Raw genomic sequence first — 21,471 nt, forward strand, 5'->3', positions numbered from 1 at the left:
GCAGTGAGAAACTTGGTTTTAGTTGAATAGGTTAGTTTGGTGGTCTGGCAGGAGGAAGGGGTGGATAGAAGTAGGTAACTGCGGTGAAGAGACTTCACAATCAACAAAGTTTGGGAAATGTGTTACAACCTCAGGCAAATCTTAGAGTATGTGGGAAGCTCCACTTTACTGTTCTGACAGACTCACTGCTGTCATCAACAGATTATACTAGGAATACAGAGAGAGGGAGCAAAATGCCTAAACAAGGAAATCACACCAAAATGAAGACAGTTAAGAAGTGTGGAACTTCCTTTCTTTCCTTTTTTCATACAGACAAAAAAAAGGAGAGCTCTGAGTCAATATAGTTAATTACTTCATTGGTATGCCATATGAAAATTTATAATACTTCATCTAGACTGATTTTGAGATTGTGCCCTCCTATTTTGCACCTTCACTTCCAGGATAAAGTTCTTAGCCTACAAAGCCAAGCCCTGTGTGCGCCTAACTGCCTACCTCTAGGCACCTCCACTCGAACTTGAAACTGGAATATTTTAATTCCTGGCATTCAGTTTCCTAAACTTGAAATCCCACTCTTCCTCTTGCTGCCTTTCCCAATTCCTAACCTTTAGGACATAATTTAGGCATGATTTCCTTCAGGAAAGCCTTCAAGCCCTCGCTGGGGATAGGGTTCTACAGCCACGTGCCCATCCTTATCACAACACTCAAGCACTCGCTGTATTTATCTGTTTACAAGGCTACTAAACTGAGTTTCTGAGCTTCCTGGGGGCAAATTCACTAACTTACATGTATTTGAGTCTCATAAATCCTCCAGGCACCAGACTGTGGGGCTCAATAAATGTTAGCTAAACTAAATGCCAGGGTGGGAAAATTGATGGCTAGGTCAGAAAATGAACTTTCAAAGCATGAAAGCTTGTAACCTGCAAGGATCTCCCTAGCTTAATTGCGCTGTAGGTTGGCAGCAGCGACCTGGAGGTGAGTCACGGGATGGCAATGAGGTCACAGAACTGTGAAGCTGAGTTAAGTCTTTAACAATAACCCTGCTGGCAAAACTAACCCAGAGCGGGGAAGGGGTGGCGGGTCTCCAGGATTAGGTGCCAGGTCCCACTTTTGAATCGTCTTTCCACAGGAACCAGAGACCACGAAATGGGCCGGAGACCATTGAGGCGATGAAGAAGGTGCTTCGGCAGAGTGGCGCTCAGTTGCTCCGACCAAAAAGTCCACAAGCACCCTCTACCGACACAAGGCCAAAGCGCCAGGTTGCCTCCTCACAGCGTCAACTGCCCGTACCCTTTCTATTACGCCTCATTTTACTCTTGACAACTCTTTTTCACCTCCGGAATCCAGGTGCGGCCAGCCTCGCCAGAGCCCACGTTTGACTTGACAGCGAGCACGTTTGACAGGACTTGACTAGGCGGGCGCCAGCGAGGCCGTCTCACCGCCCACGTGACGTGAGGTGTCCTGCATTTGTTCTAACGCTACAGATTATGAGTTCAAAACCCTGGGCTCATCTCAATCTGACCAACGACTCGGCTTCAGGGTCTAGCTGTTTTTTCCAAATTCCTCCCTTAACAAGGTCTCCCTCCACTCCACTTTCCCAGGGAAGCGCAGCCGGAAGGGGCGGGCCTTCCGCCGGAAGCGGGGCTCCCGTCACTATGGCTTCTCGTGGGGTTGTTGGTATTTTTCTACTCTCTGCTCTCCCCCTCTTGTGTCTGGAGCTCCGGCGTGGGATACCAGATCTGGGTAAGTGTTGGCTTTTCCATTTTGACCCTCATACTCGGGTAACAGCCCCGTGAACACTGCAATGAATTTCCGTTTCCCAGCCGCGATGCCTCTGGGTGGCTTTGACTACGACTCCCAGGTTGCACCGCGCCGGCCTCCCTCTTCCGGATCCAGGTCTGGATCGGGGTCCGGGTAGGGGTCTGGTAGGGGGAAAGCAAGATTCCCGTTGCATTGAGGAAGTTGATTGCCGGTGGCTGAAAAAGTCGCCCTTGATCTGGTGAAGTTTTGAGTGTAAGGGAACAGAGGCAGAAAGCACAGGAACAAACATATACAGGACTTTCAAATTGTGTTGAATGCTCAAAAGGAAATAAACTGACGTGAGGTAAACCTGCTGAGGAATTTAAGCCGAGATTTAAATGATAAGGGATCAACCCTTTAAAAAGCCGGAAAACATTCCAGACAAAGAAATTGCGACGCGTTGGCGGAAAAGGATGAAGACCATTGAGGCTGGATCAAGGAGACCTAGAGGGAGATTGGCTCAAGATAGTATCAGTAACATTCATTTAGCACCAAATTCTAAATACTGTTCATTATTTCATCTAATCCGCTTTACAATCAATATGAAAAGGCAAAAAGATGGGTACTATTATAATCCCTATTTTTGTTGTTCAGTCGCTAAGTGGTGTCCGACACTTTGACAGCGACCCTATGGACTTAAGCACACTAGGCTTCTTTGTTCTTCATTATCTCCTGGAGTTTGCTCAGACTCATGTCCACTGAGTCGGTGATGGCATCCAACTGTCTCATCCTCTGTCACCTTCTCTCCTGCCTTCAGTCTTTCCCAGCATCAGGGTCGTTTCAAATGAATCAGTTCTTCACATCAGGTGGCCAAAGTATTGGAGCTTCAGCTTCAGCATCAGTCCTTCCAATGCACATTCAGGGTTGATTTCCTTTAGGATTGACTGGTTTTCTTCCTCTGCATTCCAAGGGACTCTCCGCAGTCTTTTTCAGCACCACAACTGGAAAGCATCAAGTCTTGTCCTCAGCCTTCTTTATGATCCAACTCGCACATATGTACGTGACCACTGGAAAAACCATAGCTTTGGCCATACAGACTTTTGTCAGCCAGGTGGTGTCTTTGCTTTTTAATACACTGTCTAGGTTTGTCATAGCTTTTCTTCCAAGGAGCAAGTGTCTTTTAATTTCATGACTGCAGTCATCATCTGCAGTGATTTTGGAGCCCAAGAAAATAAAATTTGTCACTGTTTCCACTTTTCCCCCATGTATTTGCCATGAAGTGATGGGATTGGATGCCATGATCTTAGTTGTTTGAATGCTGAATTTTAAGCCAGCTTTTTCACTCTCTTCTTTCACACTCATCAAGAAGCTGTTTAGTTCCTCTTTGCTTTCTGTCATTAGAGTAGCAGAAACTCAGATAATAGTGAGGTTAAGGGACTTCCTTAAGGCTTTTTAGAGGTCACTGGGTTCTGCGTGAAGAATGTTTTGCAAGGATGCTACAGCAGAAGCAGTGAGGCATGTTAGGCTTCCAAAGGAGGGAAGTCATGATGACAGTCGGCCTGGACTAGGATAACAGAGGAGGTGACATGTGCATAGATTTGGGATTTTAGCCAAGTAGAATCAGCAGGGTTGTTGATGGATTAATTATTTGGGTGATGGAAAGGAGAGATTCAAGGATGACTCCTACATGTGGCAAAGAACAACTTCAAGCAGTTGGTGGTACCATTGATAAAGTGAAGAATGAAAGGAAACGTGGACTGGTGGAGAGTTCGTTCATCTTTGGACATATTCAGTTCAGTTCAGTCAGTCGTGTCCGACTCTTTGCAACCCCATGAATTGCAGCACGCCAGGCCTCCCTGTCCAGCACCGACTCCCGGACTTCACTCAGACTCACATCCATCAAGTCCGTGATGCCATCCAGCCATCTCATCCTCTGTCGTCCCCTTCTCCTCCTGCCCCCAATCCCTCCCAACATCAGAGTCTTTTCCAGTGACTCAACTCTTTGCATGAGGTGGCCAAAGTACTGGAGTTTCAGCTTTAACATCAGTCCTTCCAAAGAAATCCTAGGGCTGATCTCCTTTAGAATGGACTGGTTGGAGCTCCTTGCAGTCCAAGGGACTCTCAAGAGTCTTCTCCAACACCACAGTTCAAAAGCATCAATTCTTCGGCACTCAGCTTTCTTCACAGTCCAACTCTCACATCCATACATGACCACTGGAAAAACCATAGCCTTGACTAGATGGACCTTAGTCGGCAAAGTAATGTCCCTGCTTTTGAATATGCTATCTAGGTTGGTCATAACTTTCCTTCCAAGGAGTAAGCGTCTTTTAATTTCATGGCTGCAGTCGCCATCTGCAGTGATTTTGAGCCCCCAAAAATAAAGTCTGACACTGTTTCCACTGTTTCCCCATCTATTTGCCATGAAGTGATGGGACCGGATGCCATGATCTTCGTTTTCTGAATGTTGAGCCAACTTTTTCACTCTCCTCTTTCACTTTCATCAAGAGGCTTTTTAGTTCCTCTTCACTTTCTGCCATAAGGGTGGTGTCATCTGCATATCTGAGGTTATTGATATTTATCCCGGCAATCTTGATTCCAGCTTGTGTTTCTTCCAGTCCAGGGTTTCTCATGATGTACTCTGCATAGAAGTTATATAAGCAGGGTGACAATATACAGCCTTGACACACTCCTTTTCCTATTAATGATGTATTTACATGTCTGTCTCCCTTATTAAACTCACTTTTAAAATTGGCCACTATGAGAATTCCCTGGAATTGGTTAGGATTTGCACTCTCGCTGCAGAAGGCAGGTGTTCAATCTCTAGTTGCTGCATGCATCCATAAATCAATGAATGGATAAGAAGGAAAGAGAGAGGGAAGAAGGGAATTAAGAGACCATGATGAAATTTAACTTTGTATATTTCCTCTCGTTACCCTACCTCCAAGAAGTCAGGTACCCAGAATGTTGCTTGAAATAAATTAAAATAAAATGCCTTTTAAAAAATCTACAGACATTCTCTAGAAGTTTCCAGCCATATTGGACTCTAACAAGACCTTTATCTAAATGATAGACAGAAATGTTAAATTCACACTTATTTCAGAATCTACCTGCTTCCTTACCTTACAGAATTCACAATTACTCTGCTCATCTATAATCTACTTTGCACTATTATTTGAGTCACTAGTCAATGAGAAGGTAGTTACTCAGGATTGCAGAAGGAGATGTTCACAAGATAAGCTCTGACCACAGGATAATATACTTCTTGAGCACAGAGGGCCCCCCCTCTTCTTTTTTTGTATTCCCATAATTTATCACAATATCTAATTTAATAAAAGTAAAAAATTCTAGAAAATGCAACTGGGCTCCTGGTAGCCTTTCCACTTAGTTTTATACATTTTCACTTAACTCCTTTCTTCTAGAATCCTCTCCTCTAGAATTCCTCTAGAATTGTGAACTGGTGGTTGTCTACTTTGGTTTCTTGTTACTGGTTCTGCAAATATCCAGTAACAGTATTTTAGTCTATTTTAAAAATCATACATCTCAGTGCAACAGCTGCAGGGCTAGTTATGTTTGGACCAGGACTTAGAGATACTGCTACTTTTAGCTGAAACTGCTAATTGAATTACCAAAGAGAATTCAGACGTGTTCATTCACCTGTGCTATATTTTTGGACATATTGAGAAATGATCCGTTTTTTTCCTACTCTGTACAGTGCTGATACATTTTTACTTATACTTAAGCTAAGTGTTTTAATGCTGATTCATCACGTTTGTTATCCTTTGAAGTGTCCTGCATATGGGCTCTTGAGCATAGTATAAACAAAACAGCTCAACTTAATTAAAAAATTTCTTACTTGAGAGGTGTACACATAAATCTAGTTCTCCTGTATTCCCATTTGAAATTGCTTGCTTGTTAGAACAAAAAGCAGTGTTATGGAACATGAATTCCATAAAGCATTTGTTTCTCTAAATATGAATACTCTAGGTATCAAATTACTTTTGAAATGATCATAGTTACTCTAGAGTTAATTACATATCATATTGAACAATACCTGAATCAGTAGTTAATGCTGGCAAAGGTTGGAGGGGCTGTAATGCAAAAGAAAACAAAAAAACTTTAAAAAAATTTAAATTGCTTATTTTTTAAGGATGATATATGTATGTGTGTGTGTGTGTGTGTGTGTGTATATATGTGTGTGTATGTGTGCGTGTATATATGTTTTCAGTTAAAAATAAAATATTTAAATCTGTATATATGATTCCTTTGTTAATTCTTAGTTATTTGACTAACTGCCAGCCCCCATCACACTGGTAAGATGGTTCCTCTGTACTTTTGCCTGGTAACTTTTGAGAATTACAAAACAAAACTAGAAATTTGTGGAGGGTGGAAACCATTTTTAATCCAACTTTATACATACACTCTCTACCATTTGGCAAAATGTATTACACAAAGAAGGTACTTGTTACATTTTTGCTGGTTAATTTTCATTTGGTTAATAAAAATCAAGTACTGAAATTTTAATTTTTTCTAGGCAAACATGTATCTAGTAAATTTACTTACAAATGATGAAGTAAATATTGAGCAATAGAGAAGTACAGAGTTGCATAATTTACCTGTGAGAAGAATTTGGTGTTTCAGTGGGAGTGCCTTTTTTAAAATAGAACTAGAATCTGATAATAGGATACTATCACAATTTAATTCCCAATTACGTGGATTATTTTCTTTCCTTCTCTGGGCAGAAAGGAAACCAGAATTTATGCATTATTGATAGTCATATATTTATAATATAGCCAGTCACTCAGATTATACTTATATTCCTGAGAGATAAGATGTTCTAGAATCATTTTCTGAAAACTTGTTCTGGTAATGACAGTCATGAATTTTGTTGCCCAAAGGAGACTATATGAAAAATCTTAAGACAGTTACATACCTTAAATTTTACTCTACTTTTCTAGACAGATAATCTTCTAATGTATTAGTACTTAGTATCAAGAAAAATGTTTTGAATTGTAATTGTAATTTTTTTTAACCTTTATAAGGAATCAAAGATCTAATTTTGCTGTGTGGCCGGATTTTCCTACTGCTTGCTCTTCTTACATTAATTATTTCTGTGACTAGCTCATGGGTTAACTCGTTTAAACCTTCCCAAGTTTATCTGAAAGGTAAGTTTACTGTTTATGCTACCCTTTTATACTTTTCTACTGAAATTTCTTTCCTTTATTCGAGAACTTTTGCACAATAAGCATTATTTTACCATTCATTTGTGCTGTGTAATTTTATGGTAGAGTAATACTTACAGCTTTAGTTAACAATTGTGAATGGGCTATACCCCAATATTTTTATGAGAAATTGTTCTTTTTTCTTGTATATACGTCTGAAACTATGTCATTTCTAACCCAAACTTTAAAAAGTCTATACAACAGCAGAGATCCCTTCTCTTGACATTCAGTGGCTTATAATCTAATATTGGTTAAGTCACTGAAAGGGTTGCCACTCACACCCCATGTTGAGAATCTAGGTGTATTGCTTTTACCGTCATGTCCAAGGGTGACCAGATAGCTAGAGCACAGTATTCTACACCTCATGTGTGGGAATGGGCTTCTGTAGAGCTGCTAAAACCCTATCCGGCACCTTCAGAAAAAAACCCCACCATCATTATTCTTGAGGTCTCCCTACCAAAACTGTAACACACAACATTAATACATGTCAGAAAGTTTTTATTTCAGAACAGACCTTTTCCTACAGATTGACATTTCTTACAGAAAGAAATTTCTTGCAGATTTCTTTGTTTCAACTGCCTGTGTCTATTTGATCTTTATTATTTGAAAAATAAATCTGTTTTTTGAAAGCTTTTCTCTCCCCAAATGTGAAAATCTGCAGATTATTTTCAGAGAAAATAACATTCAACTTACAGATACATGGGAATTAAAAAGCACTTGTATGTTTTGATATCTTAGAAGAAGAAGAGAAGAACGAGAAAAGGCAAAAACTTGTGAGGAAAAAACAACAAGAGGCACAAGGTGAAAAGGTAAAGCCTACTGTTTGGAAAGTATTATATAGAGAAAATACAAAAATATCTGGGGGAATTTCAAATTTAGGTCACAACTGAGTAACTTTCACTTCACTTCAGAGAGCCACCTTCAGACTTCACGCCTGGCCTTACTGCCTATCACCCTTTTAGCCCATCTAAAAGAATTAAAAGGTATAAACATTGAGAAGTGAAAGTGAAAGTCACTCAGTCGTGTCCAACTCTTTGCGACCCCATGGACTATACCATCCATGGAATTCTGCAGGCCAGAATACTGGAGTGGGTATCTGTCCCCTTCTCCAGGGGATCTTCCCAACCCAGGGATCAAATCCAGGTCTCCCGCATTGCAGGCAAATTCTTTATCAGCTGAGCTACCAAGGGAAGCCCATAATTCAGTGGCATTTAGAATATTCACACTGTTGTACAGCCACTACCTCTGTCTAGTTCCAAAACATTTTCGTCACCCCAGAAGAGAACCCCAAACCCATTAAACAGTTATTTCCCCATTCCTCACTCCTTCCATCCTCTGGCAACCAACAGTCTGCTTTCTGTTTGTATGGATCTGTCTGAATGTTTCATACGAGTGAAATCATATAACATGTGACCTTTTGTGTCTGACTTCTTTCCCATGCCTAATGTTTTGCAGGGTTCATCCATATAGCATAAATCAGCACTTCATTCCTTCTAGGACTGAGTCATATTCCACTGTATGGATGGATCAAAATTTGTTTTTCTGTTCACTGATGGACAGTTAGGTTGTCCCCACCTTTGGACTACTGTGGATAGTGCTGCTGTGAATATTTGTGTGCAAATATTTGAGAACTTATTTTCAATTCTTTGGGTGTATATACATAGAAATGGAATTGCTGGGTCATATGGTAATTCTATATATTAACTTCTTGAGGAACTGCCAAACTATTTTCCACACCATTTTGTATGTCCACCAGCAATTTCTGAGGATCTCAGTTTCTCTACATTTATTTCTGATTTTGGTAGTCATCTCTTTTTCTTAGTCAAGTTAAAGGTTTAATTTTTTTTCAAAGAACCACTTTTTGGTTTCATTGGTTCTGTTGTTTTTCTATTCTAGTCCCTGTTTTTATGTCTTCTTTATTATTTGCTTTCATGTGCTAGCTTTGTGTTTAACTTGTCCTTTTTCAAGATTTTTAAGATGTAAAGTTAATGATTTGATATCTTTTCTTCTTTTTTAATTAGATATTTATAGCCATAACTTTACCTCTGAGCACTGCTTTTGCTTCATCCTATCCAAGATTGGGTTTGCTAATTAGAAGTTGCATTTACCATGGATGATCATCTAACAGTTATTTTCATGATCTTGAAATATCAGGTAGCACTTGGGCTTACTTATATCTCCAACCCTAGTAAGTTTTTGTTGCACTGAAAACCCACTAAAGGATGTATCAGCAGACTGCCATACAAGCAGAAGGATAGAAAATTTGTTCTTCTTTGCATTCTGTACAAATGCAGATTTTTAGAGAGTAGTGCAACAGTGGAGGATGTAGGTTTTTTGGCAAAACTGAATTAGTGTTAAAACACCACTTCTTACCTGGTTCTTATTTACAACTTTATAGACAATGTAAATAAAATCTTAGGGGTGTTAATGTATAGTCACCTAATTTTTTTTTTTTAAACAGGTCAGCAGATACATAGAGAATGTTCTAAAACCTAGCCAGGAAATGAAGTTGAAAAAGCTGGAAGAACGCTTTTATCAGATGACGGGTGAAACCTGGAAGTTAAGCAATGGTCATAAACTTGGGGTTAGAAAATATTCTCATATCATATTTTTTTAATCCTGCTATTGTTTATGTTCCCTTTAACATATACTAATTTTTAAAAAAATTTCAAATTATTATTCCAGTCTATTTTTAGGAGTCTTTATTAAGAATGCTTATATATCAGTTATATGTATATATAGTTTTTATTGATCATATTTTTATGTCAAATGTTTAATTGGTTTTTGGTGTCTAAAGAGCATATAACTTAGATCCTTGAAAAGTTCTAACTTAAGACAGTCTGAGAAAACTGTTGACTAAATCACATCTTTTATATGAGGGCATCCAAATCTCTTGGGTATTATAAGCTCACATTATATTCATTCTGTTTAGCTCTGTTTTTTGAAGCCAAATTGACCTTTGACTCTCTTCCTTTGGCATTGAATATGAATTTTGTCATTTGCAAGTGGTAGTTTACAATGTTAAGTTTTCTTTCAGCGAAAAAAGGATATTCATAAAGAAATTCATTTTTAGAGGAACTGGCTGCAGATTTTTTTGTGTAAGATGCTTTCTGTCCCAAAGACTTTTTTTTTTGCTTTCTATTTACACTGTACCTCTCATCATCTCATAAAGAAGATGATCCAGTAGGGGTAAACAGGATTCTGACAATGAAGCAGAATGTTTGTATCCATTTCATAATGGTAAATATGCCATGAAACCATCAAGGGTTGGTAAGAAAGGTAATGTGAAAGATGGCAACATAAAATACAACTGCTGTTTGTAGTGACTTCACTTCTGAATTGAGTTTGCTTTTGACCAGGGTGATGAAGATTTGGAGCTTGATAGTGAGAGTCAGACGTCTTTTGAAACACCAAACAGAGAAGCAGCAAAGAGACGGAACTTGCCTAAGCCTGTAACCAAAGTTTTACCACCCACTGAGCAGCCCACGAAGAAGGAGGTTCATTACTTAATACCTGTTCACTGAGCTGTATCTGCGTACAGTAGGATATTGTTTTTTTGGTGGAAGTGGTATATTGAGGGAATCCAGATGGTGTCTTCATTAAGAATCACTTCAGCTTCATTAAGAATCACTTTTCTTGTTAAATACTAGCATTCTGAGCCAAACTTACAAGGAATCTAGGAAGATAAACGATAGTACATCTAGTAAATAGTTCTTTTTAAGGAAGTAATTTAATTATGTAGAAACAAAAAATGCAATATTTACTAACGGAGACATTCCTTTGGGCAGCTAAGATACAAGAAGTCATATATTTTGTTGTTGAGTTGCTCAGTTGTGTCTAACTCTTTCTGACCCCATGGACTACAGCATGCCAGGTTCCTCTGTCCTCCACTATCTCCCAGAGTTTGCTCAAACTTATGTTCATTGAGTCAGTGATGCCTTCCAACCATCTTTTCTTCTGCTGCCCCCTGCTCCTTTTCCCTTCAGTCTTTCCGAGCATCAGGGTCTTTTCCAATGAATCGGCTCTTTACATCAGGTGGCCAAAGTATTGGAGCTTAGTTGAGTAGCTATCGTTATTAACATGAATATATCATTGTCCTCAGTGCCCCTTTTAGGGAATGAGTTAGCAACCATTCACTCTGGAGCGATGTCCAGGTTTATTATTCCTTCTTTTCTTTCAAATCTTTAATCCCTAAGAAGACCAATTTGGAGCTGGTTAAGGTTGAAATAAGTGTGTTTCTATTGAGTCTTAGGTAAAGCTGCTAAGCTGTGTATTCCCTAAAAGTAATTTCCAATGTATTGCTTCTCAGTCTGAGGTTTCCTGGTCCCTTCATGGAGCTTGAGGGTGGGAACTGGGTCTTTGAACTGTTTCTAACATTTGAAAAAGATCTAGAGAGCTACATGGACTCATTACATTTGTAAGATTCTTTGTTATGTGTTAATAGCATAGATTATCTCATGCTGATGGTAAATTCTAATTGACCATCACATATGTTTTTGATACCAAACAAAAAGAAATGATTTAATAAATGCAATGAATATTTGTTAGATAAAATGTTATAAAATATGGAATCTATGGTATTAAAAAATAAAAAGCATCCCTTGAAGGTGAAATTGTTGTACAGTGTTTTAGTGAGAGAAAATGCTTTGTACATCTGGTGTTTTAATAGATTAACAGAAATAGGGAAATGTGGATAAATCATGAAAGCAACCAAAGTGAATGGTGGTTTTCCAGCCCCTTAAAAGGCACCAGTAAAGAGAAATATATATGTACTCATCCTGATGCATATATGTGTGAACCTAAATAATTGAGGGGTTTTACTGAACTTAATTTTTATCCTCTGTTTCTTTAGTAGTACATTTTAATGTAATATCTTAGAACAGCATAAACATAATGTTCTTTAAATGTGTATAGATTAGCAGCTTTCATCTGAGATGTTTTTTTTTTCAAATCCTGTTTTTATGATGTATTGTTAGCACAGAGTTGCTTATCCAAAAATGTTTATTGAGTCTCTCATTGTAAACATTTTATAAATGTATATTAAAAGAAAAGATTTCATTAAGCATAGATATGTCCAAACTCTATGTTGAAAGGAACTCTTCTCTTTGAGGTTATTTTTTTCTTCTTCTATTTACATTCCTGTTACTAAATACTTAACTTTTCTTTAGGTTCTTGATTTTCCTGAAGAACCTCCTGAAACAGCTGAAGAAGTAAGCTTATCTTTTTTTTCTTTGAAAATCAATGTATTTTTAATTTTCTTTAACATCAAGTAAATACATCTTACCTACATTTGGGTTTAGAAAGAAAAAATAGTACAGTGTTTATGTGTTTGCACCATGATTAGGTCTTGTTTCAAATATGTGGTGGTATCAAATGCTTCAGTCAAGCCCTGTTTTGGAAGCCTGCTATCTGCTGAGCTTGTGTTTTAAAGCCCTCCCACTTCATCGGGCAGAGATTGGATATGTGGTCTTTTCCAGAATGTTAGGTCATCACATGAGTTGCCTATTAAAATAGAATCAAAATAGGCAGATGACTTCAAATTGTAGTTTTTCCATTAAAAGGAGAAAATGAAAGATGCAGCTACTTTGTAGGTGTTTGAATTGAAAGATGGTTTGCTGTTTGGGGTCAGGGTTGGACTGAATCCCAACTTGGCATTGTGTCCTCTGCCCAACTGCTTTGCCATAATCTGTGCCGCCTTCCTGCGGTTGCCCAGCTCAGTTTCACTAGTCTCTAATGTACAGAAGCACATCTTTAAAGCCGTGAAATGGCGTAGGCAAAGGAAAGCTGGATGGTTTTCCATTTCTTGACTCTCAGCGACTGTTACACTCCCTGAAAACCATTTCTGAGGCAGCCATGAACGCGCTGGAGGGTCTCATTTTTGCCAACACATTTGCAGCACATAAGTTAGTATTTTGGATACTAAAATACTGAGGAAAATGCTGAAAGTCTTATAGAAATAGAGACAATGAAGTGTGCAATCAATCCCAGGAGAATCACAGTCCCAGGAGAAACACAATTTAAGAAAAAAACGAAAGGTCTAATTCCTCCCTGTTACACCCATCACATCCACACCCATGATATGTCTGTCCTGACCCTCCTACATCCTCACCTCTCCTCAAGCTCTGGGTTGGTATCCGTGACAACCACTTAAAATACAGGAGTAACTAAGTACAGCTCAGGTTGACGAGAACGCCTTTTAAGATTTTTCTCCAGCTTTAAAGCACATGACCTTACTCCTACAGAACACCAGTGTGTCACCAGTGACGACAGACGTCAGGTGGTCAGTGAATCCTTTGAAATTGTACCTTTTTGCGACTACAGGTAGAAGGAGGGTGCTCTTCAGAATCTCAGGTCTGGGACCCTAAAAAGGTCAACACATCTCCACCTGGAGGCAGTTGGTGTTGCTGTCCACTTTATTAAGAGTTATTCATAGTCATTCCATTTTGTTTCTTTTCTGCCTTTTTCCCATACTTGATAGATGACCTTCTGTGCTACACTCATTAAAGTGTCTGTCACAGTAATGGAGTTTTAGAGCTGGGATGAATCTCAGTCAAGTTTCATCCCATCTCCTCAACTTGAGGCTGAAGCCACAGGCAGGATTTTGAGGTCCCTCCTGGGGGAGCCCAGGCCCTCTGGCTGCATGAGACCTCTGGGCTTAATTCCCTTGTTTACTCTAGAAACAACACTATCCCTATTTGCTTCTCCTTGCTCCTATTTGCTTCTCTTTTGGCCTTGCTCTGATTTTTGGTCCTCTTTGCTATTTTTGGTTAATAAAGTCAACAAAATTATGGTAAAAAATTGTTACTTGAGAATTACATGTTACCTGAGAATCACATACATAGTATCAATCAGGTATAAGCAACTTTAAATTATATAATAAGGTTTTGTGAAGAATGTCACTAATGTATAGTTAATACCACTTGATACTTGTCTAGTGTATTCTATTCTACACTAATCAAGAAAAGAAAATACATTTTGGAAGATTTTGATTCTGTCAGAATCATCACTGGGCAAGGTGTTTTCCACCTGTGCAGTTGCTACTGTGCATAGATTTCTTAGAATTCAAAGGATGAATTCCTAATTCCCTGCTAGCCATTCATCAGCCCTTATTTTTACCTCCCTGGATGACTCTGGGTGTCCCAGTTTATACTCCTTGACCTGGTCACCAACTCTTTGATCTAATGAGCTGTTTCTGAGCAGTTAGCCTGGTCCCTCCAGGTGTCTCTGCCTGACCTTTCCCCTCTGTTGTAGTTGGACTGTTTAACAATAATGAAAGTAGACATTAGGCGTGGAATGTCATCATCACGATAAAAGTTAAAAACAAGAAAAAGGAAGCATTCTAGTTTGGAGACTGTGCCTTTCCTACCTACCCTTCATCCCATCACCCCAAAAAAGTGCTTTCCAAGTTAAAAAGGCACGCCTGGAGTTGGCAGTGAGCACTCTGCCACAGTTACCCCAGATTTTAGGATGTTTGTCTTTGCCAGTCACATAGTCATACTTGTTTCTGGCTTTCTGCAAAGTGCCATTTCATATTTTGTCAACTTCGAAGCTTTGCTCTATCATCCATAATCATGCTCTATCATCATACATAAAGCTTGCCCATCATAACTAATATATTTTAATCCCTAAGCCACACAACTGTTTCATGAATCCATATATAAAAGAATAATTTCACCTTTAGCAATACTGGAGATTTTCATTTTCAGGACATTCTCTATTTTCTTATTAAAGTTAGGCCCATTAAGTGTGTGGTGTCACCCACAGAATCGAGGGACATCTTAATAAATCTTTGTTGCTCAGGGAAGGGACTAACATTCGTCTTAAAGGTTATCAGAACAGGATGAAGTTGTCACTGTGTGAGTGTGTATCCTATATATGTAGCCTGTGGCTCTGCAGGCTTTGCAATAGCCATATGAGAAAATTCCTGTCATAGTGGAAGCCTGCTTGGACTTAGGAGCAGACTAATAGATGAGTGAACTAATGGCTGACACGGATTTCTGAAAGGGGGCGGTATCTGAAACAATGCCATTCTTAAGCCTTATACTAGGATTTAAGTAAGTGCTTGTTATGTATTTCATATTACTACTATCGAAAGTTATAAGTAGTCTAGAATTCACAACAGAATAGTCACCACATGTTACTGTTCTACTTGTAAACTGAAAAGACAATAACTGTAGAATTTAAGATAATTTGAAAAGAGTTTTGTAAATCCTCATGTAATTACCATAATACCATAGCAACTGTTTTCATTGTTGCATGCTATCTTATTTCATTTTAAGGGGAGCCAAATTTTAATTAGTGCTGCCCCTTTTCATTTAGATTTCATTTAACAATCTGTGTTTGGGACAGAGATTTACTTTACAGTTTGGACTGTGTTCCAGGCCTTTGACCTGTTCATAGGTCAGTCCACTAGACTGTCAGTAATCTTAGGAGAAATTACACACCCACCTTTCACAGTAATTGTAATAATAGAACAGTAACTAGGTTTCGAACAGTGATTGTTCATTTCTCTTAAATATTTATCTAATCACAATGGTAAACATTAAGTCACTATATTTTAACCTTAGTTTCTTTGAAAGCATTTGGCCTAATTCTCCCCGTAGATCATTAAAGTTTGAACAAAACCTCACTGTAAAAGTTAGGTTTTATTGTTCTACAAATAAGCAAAATTGGCTTTTGTGATTGTTAGTTTGTGTTTTGTTTTATTATAAAACTTTTCCTTTAGTAGAAGTAGTAACAGAGCTCAACATCGCACCAATCTGGATGTGAATAAAACACTCTACCTGCTTGCATGGAAATATTTGCTAACGTGGCTTTCCTGAAGCGGGTGGGTGCTGCTATAAAACAACCATTTCCACCATTTCTGTAACTGTGCTGCCAAAAAACTCCCAGGACAGTTAGGATAATGTTCATAAAAGTTACAAAGAAGAAAAAGATAGCATTCTAGTCTGGGAAGTGTGCCTTTCTTACCCATAAGAAAGGGTTAAAGCACTTTCCATAGGACCATCAGAAAGGGTTTCCTGAGGGTGAATAATGAATATCAGAATTAATGACTAATTTGTCATCTTTTCTTTTCTTAAAATTGAAGTATAGTTGATTTACAATGTTGTGTTAGTTTCTGGTGGACAGCACAGTCATTCAGTTATACATATATACATATTCTTTTTTATTATGGTTTATTACAGGATATTGAATATAGTTCCCTGTGCTATACAAGTAGGACCTTGTTGTTCATCTATTTTGTATATAGTAGCTTGTATCTACTAATCCCAAACCCCTAATTTAGCCCTCCACTTTGGTAACCATTAAGTTTGTTTTTTATGTCTGTGAGTCTGTTTCAATTTTGTAAATAAGTTCATTTGCATCTGTTTTTAGATTCCCCACATAAATGATACCATATGGTATTTGTCTTTCTCTTTCTGACTTACTTTGCTTATTAGTATGGTCATCTCTAGGTCTTTCCCACTCTTTTATCTTTTAGAATGTTCTTTAAATTACTAGCATGTTGCAAGCTCTTTTTAGCTATTTAACACTTTCATCAGAGGAAAAATTGTGGGGGAACTCAATATGTAGAACAAAGCTTCTCCCAGGAAAAGGGGGTCTCCAAGACCCCCAGCAGCCAGGACTAACTCCAGGCTCATCTCTTGTTCTCATGAGGTAGACATGGTACCCAGCCTATGGTGATGGGGTGGCCTGGGTAACGTTTTGTTTCCTTCCAGTCCAGTGTTTGTCTTGCCTGCAGACTCTGAGGTGGCTCTGGATCATCTTGGCTTGGTAAGGCCTCTTTCAAAGCCCAGCTGCAGTCTTGATATTGTCTGGGCAGACAGAAACCTCGGGTCTCTGGCGCCCACTCTGGAAGACTCTGTCACTGGTTTCCTCAAGCAGTGGGAAGATATTTTTCAGGTTCAGAAGAATTATTTCTGTGTTTAAGGTGAATTTTCTCTGGACCTTAATGTTGGCATACAATTCTGAGAGCTAAATTTCTACAAAACCCCACATGAGTGCTTAGAACTAGGTACAGGTGTTTCACAGGAGTAGTGATTTTGGAATTACAAACAGCCGTAGTTGGAATTCTCATCTGAACACTTTTTTCCTCAGGTCGTGACTGTAGCTCTCCGCTGTCCAAGTGGGCGTGTCCTGAGGAGAAGGTTTTTTAAGTCTTGCAGTTCACAGGTGAGGAAAAATCATATTTGGAGAAATACTTGTGTTGAATTTGGCAATAGTTTATTCCCATGCAGGGAGGATGTGTTGTCTGTTGTCTGCACTGCCATCAGCTGAAGATAAATGAGATTTATGTATACTTTACGTGACAGAAATTTGGAGAATTAGGCATGCTGAGCCTTCTTGAATTGTGATTTCTGCATTCAGATTTTTTTCAGTTCTTCCTTGTTTTAATTTGTTTTTAAATTATATTTTCACAGCTCAGTGGTAAGATGCTTTCAAATCTTTAGGAAGCAGCTATTATTAGCTCTATTCTTATTAGCCCTAATGGATTATTAATATTATTAATAATGGAGTATTAATAATATTAATATAAGAAGCCCCACTGCTTATGTTTTCAGATCATTCTCTAAAGCTTGTTTCTTTTTGTTCTAATAGACTTTTTTTTCTTTTAAAAACAATATTGTGTTCACTAGCAATGATTTGGAAAATATAGAAAACTAGAGTGAAAAACAATTTTGATTTGCCATCTGACACCAAAGCCAATTACTAATATGTTGGTGTATTTCTGATTTTAAGTACATTTGAATTTATCATTATGCATGCATTAAAAATCTAAGTAATTATCTAAATAAATTTCTCCTTATTGCTGCATTTAACCTTCTATGTCTAGACTGCTATAAACTATAATAGGAAATACTAGTAGGTTAGACTACATAAAAATTTTAAATTCTATAAAGCTCATCAAGTTAAAAATTTGGCAGCAACAATTTAATAATTATTTATAAAGTAATGATTATGCTAGCTAGAGAAAAAAAACTTGCCTGGGAAATCCCATGGACAGAGGAGCTTGGTGGGGGTCCGTGGGGTTGCAAGAGTCGGACATGACTTAGCAACCAAACAACAACACTTTAATAAATATTTATAAAGTAGTAGAGCTAAAAAAATTTGCTAGCTAAAAAAATTTGAAAAATTAAACACCAAGTGATAAACATGAAAAGAATGTTTGGTCTCACTTAGAATCAGAGAAGTGCATATTAAAATGGATACCATTTGCTACCTATCAAATTGTCAAAGATAAAAAAGAAGAATACCCAGTTTGGGGCAGTGTGTGCAGAAAACAGAGATTCTTATTAAATTACATTCACATTGTTCATGTAAATGTAATTTAGACTGTTGTTCTTGTGGGATAACTTATCAGTATATATTTTAAAATATATCTTTTGGCCCAGTAATTTGATTTATGAGAATTTATTCTTTGGAAATAATGACAAATGATCAAAGGTAATAATATAAGTGCTTATGTAGGCATTGGTTAAACTAAGGCTCATTCATATATTGGAAAATTATGGCATTGTATGACATAATGCACATTTATTACATGGAATATCAACAGGGACATGGATGGTGGTAGAAGTCAAGGGTTACTTATAATTGATATAAGTATCACTTTGATATAAAGTATAATTATTGATATAAGTTGATATATGTATAATTGATACCAGCATCCCCTGAGAACATTCTGTCATTCAGCTTTCTTCCTAAAGCAACACACCACCCTTTAGCAGGAGTTTTAGTGGAAATTTGGACAATTATAGTGGGAATCTTTATGACAGGAAATGCAGTACATTCATAGGGATGGCCTCTTATCAAAAGGCAGAGTTTCTGGCCCATGGACATGTCTGTTTTGACTGTTCCTGGGTAATTTTGATGTGGACTATTGGCTTTCATTGTAATCTAAATGACTTTTTTCCCAAATGCTAACCTTTTGTTCTTAACCTTTTTAGTGAATAATCTCCCCGTTCCCTATGATTGGAGCTTTCCTAATTGTTTAATGCTTCTGCTGCCTGTAGGTGTCAGTAGTCCCTAGGCCTTCTTTGAAACAAAAAGTTATCAAGGGTCATTCACATCTCAAAATTCATGGCATGCTGTTTTGCTTTAAACACTGAAAAGTTCCTTTGAAAGATATGAAAGTTCTGTTTCATGACTCCTAGGGGCATGATTTAACAATGAGAGATCATAAGCTATCCTGAGGGACACAACCGTGAGCAGTTATTTATAACGAAGCTTTTTCTCTTCTAGGTCTTGTTTGACTGGATGATGAAGATTGGGTATAGCACATCCCTATACAGCCTTTCTACTTCCTTTCCCAGAAGGCCTCTGGAAGTGGAGGGAGGCTGGTCACTGCAGGACATTGGAATAACTGTGGATACTGTACTCAACGTGGAAGAGAAAGAGCAGAGCAGCTAGTTAAGAAATGCCAACTAGCTGTTTTACATGAAATCAGTTACACCATGACCTTAGAGGACAATAGAGGATTCACATTAAAATCATGCCATATGTTGATTGAGCTCAAGGCCATAAACATTTCAATGTTGATCTCCATGGAAATGTATGGACATAAAGTATTACAAAAGGATTGCTCTCTACATATAATAATTAGGGAGTGTGCCATATTACAATGTACCAAATGAGGATGAGATAGAAATGTATACAGTAAGGTGCTCATTAATTTGTATTTTCCCCAGCTGACGTCATTTATCAGTTTCTTTCATTGGCCTTGCCATAGTGAACATTTCACCATTCAAACTCTCTAAGGTCTTCTAAGTAGGAATGTTTAGTTTGCTGTATTTCCAGAAATTAAACTTTGAAAATGTTTCAAAGCTCTTTTTAGACTTCAGAGTTCTTTTTGATAGTAAACATTGTACTCATGTTTACTTAACTAATGTTTGAGATTTATTTTGCCTTGCATTGAACTGTAACATTTACAACATTCTAGGTGGATCAGTGTTTTAAAGATAAAACAATGAAAACAAAGTGAAGGTGAGTTTTAAAAAATATATCTGGGCACTTCATTTCCCTGCTTATACTTCTATAATGGTGTATTCACACTAATAACAAGTTCAAACTCCAAGGATGGTTTAAAGGCTGTCTATTCCAGCCACTCCCTTTCCCATGCTATCACTCTTTTTTTTTTAATAGATTTTTTTGTTTGTTTGGCCATGCCCCAAGCCATGTGGGAACTTAGTTCCCCAATCAGAGGTCAAACCCATGCTCCCTGTGAAAGGCTGTTGTTGTATTACGCAAAGACGCCAGGATTCTTGGCCCCTGGAGGAGAATTTAATCTGGGGCCAGAGACGAGGCTTGATCACTCAGAGCTTTTGTGTAATAAAGTTTTATTACAGGAGATAATGGGGATAGAGAAAGGAGAAAGGAGATAGAGAAAGCTTTTGACATAGGCAAATGGTCACTGAAATGGAGAAAGAAGTCATACTGTGGGTGGCCTCATGGAGAGGCCTGTGTGGCAAGCAAGTGAAGCCAACAGCAAGGGGAAGGAGCTTGTGCAGTTATGTGGGAAATGGAAAATGCAGCTAACAAGGTATCTAGCTAAATCTGTTTCTAACCAGAGTACTGAAAACATCAGCCTGTTTCTTCTTGCTGCTTATAGTAAACTGTGAGAAGAGAAGTTCAAGAAAGGACTTAAAAAGGAACCAGGGTTCACTGGTTTGGAAGATCCCAAATAAGGCCAGACAAAATGGCTTCAGAGCAAAGTTAAATCAAGGACATTCTCAGGAAGTGTGAAAGTGTTAGTTGCTCAGTTGTGTCTGACTCTTTGCGACCCCATGGACTGTAGCCCACCGAGCTCTTCTGTCCATGTGATTTCCCAGGCAAGAATACTGGATGGGTTCAGTTCAGTTCAGTTGCTCAGTCGTGTTGACTCTTTGCAACCCCATGAACTGCAGCACGCCAGGCCTCCTTGTCCATCACCAACACCCAAGTCCACCCAAACCCATGTCCATCGAGTTGGTGATGCCACCCAACCATCTCATCCTCTGTTGTCCCCTACTCCTCCTGCCCTCAATGTTTCCCAGCATCAGGGTCTTTTCAAATGAGTCAGCTCTTCGCATCAGGTGGCCAAAGTATTGGAATTTCAGCTTCAACATCAGTCCCTCCAATGAACACCCAGGACTGATCTCCTTTAGGATGGACTGGTTGGATCTCCTTGCAGTCCAAGGGACTCTCAAGAGTCTTCTCCAACACCACAGTTCAAAAGCATCAATTCTTCAGCTCTCAGCTTTCTTTGTAGTCCAACTCTCACATCCATACATGACCACTGGAAAAACCATAGCCTTGATTAGACAGACCTTTGTTGGCAAAGTAATGTCTCTGCTTTTTAATATGCTATCTAGGTTGGTCATAACTTTCCTTCCAAAGAGCAAGTGTCTTTTAATTTCATGGCTGCAATCACCACCTGCAGTGATTTTGGAGCCCCAAAAAATAAAGTCTGACACTGTGTCCACTGTTTCCCCATCTATTTCCCATGAAGTGATGGGACCAGATGCCATGATCTCGT

The 21,471-nt window shown here is 38.5% G+C and overlaps 1 protein-coding gene across 2 annotated transcripts; it reads left to right on the top strand.

The window, feature by feature from the left end:
• Positions 1-1,646: 1,646 nt before the first annotated feature.
• Positions 1,647-19,778, top strand: UBXN8 (UBX domain protein 8). 2 transcript variants are annotated; one of them, XM_052661450.1, is made up of 8 exons: positions 1,647-1,740; positions 6,777-6,899; positions 7,695-7,765; positions 9,418-9,540; positions 10,316-10,453; positions 12,125-12,166; positions 17,055-17,129; positions 19,200-19,778. In XM_052661450.1, the coding sequence occupies exons 1-8, from the start codon at positions 1,653-1,655 to the stop codon at positions 19,365-19,367; spliced, it is 828 nt and encodes a 275-aa protein (XP_052517410.1). In that variant the 5' UTR covers positions 1,647-1,652; the 3' UTR covers positions 19,368-19,778. The 2 variants fall into 2 exon arrangements, with proteins under 2 accessions (XP_052517410.1, XP_052517411.1); XM_052661451.1 differs by having other exon boundaries at positions 7,698-7,765.
• Positions 19,779-21,471: the final 1,693 nt, after the last annotated feature.

This window comes from Budorcas taxicolor, chromosome 24, assembly GCF_023091745.1.
Source record: "Budorcas taxicolor isolate Tak-1 chromosome 24, Takin1.1, whole genome shotgun sequence".
Classification (NCBI taxonomy): domain Eukaryota; kingdom Metazoa; phylum Chordata; class Mammalia; order Artiodactyla; family Bovidae; genus Budorcas; species Budorcas taxicolor.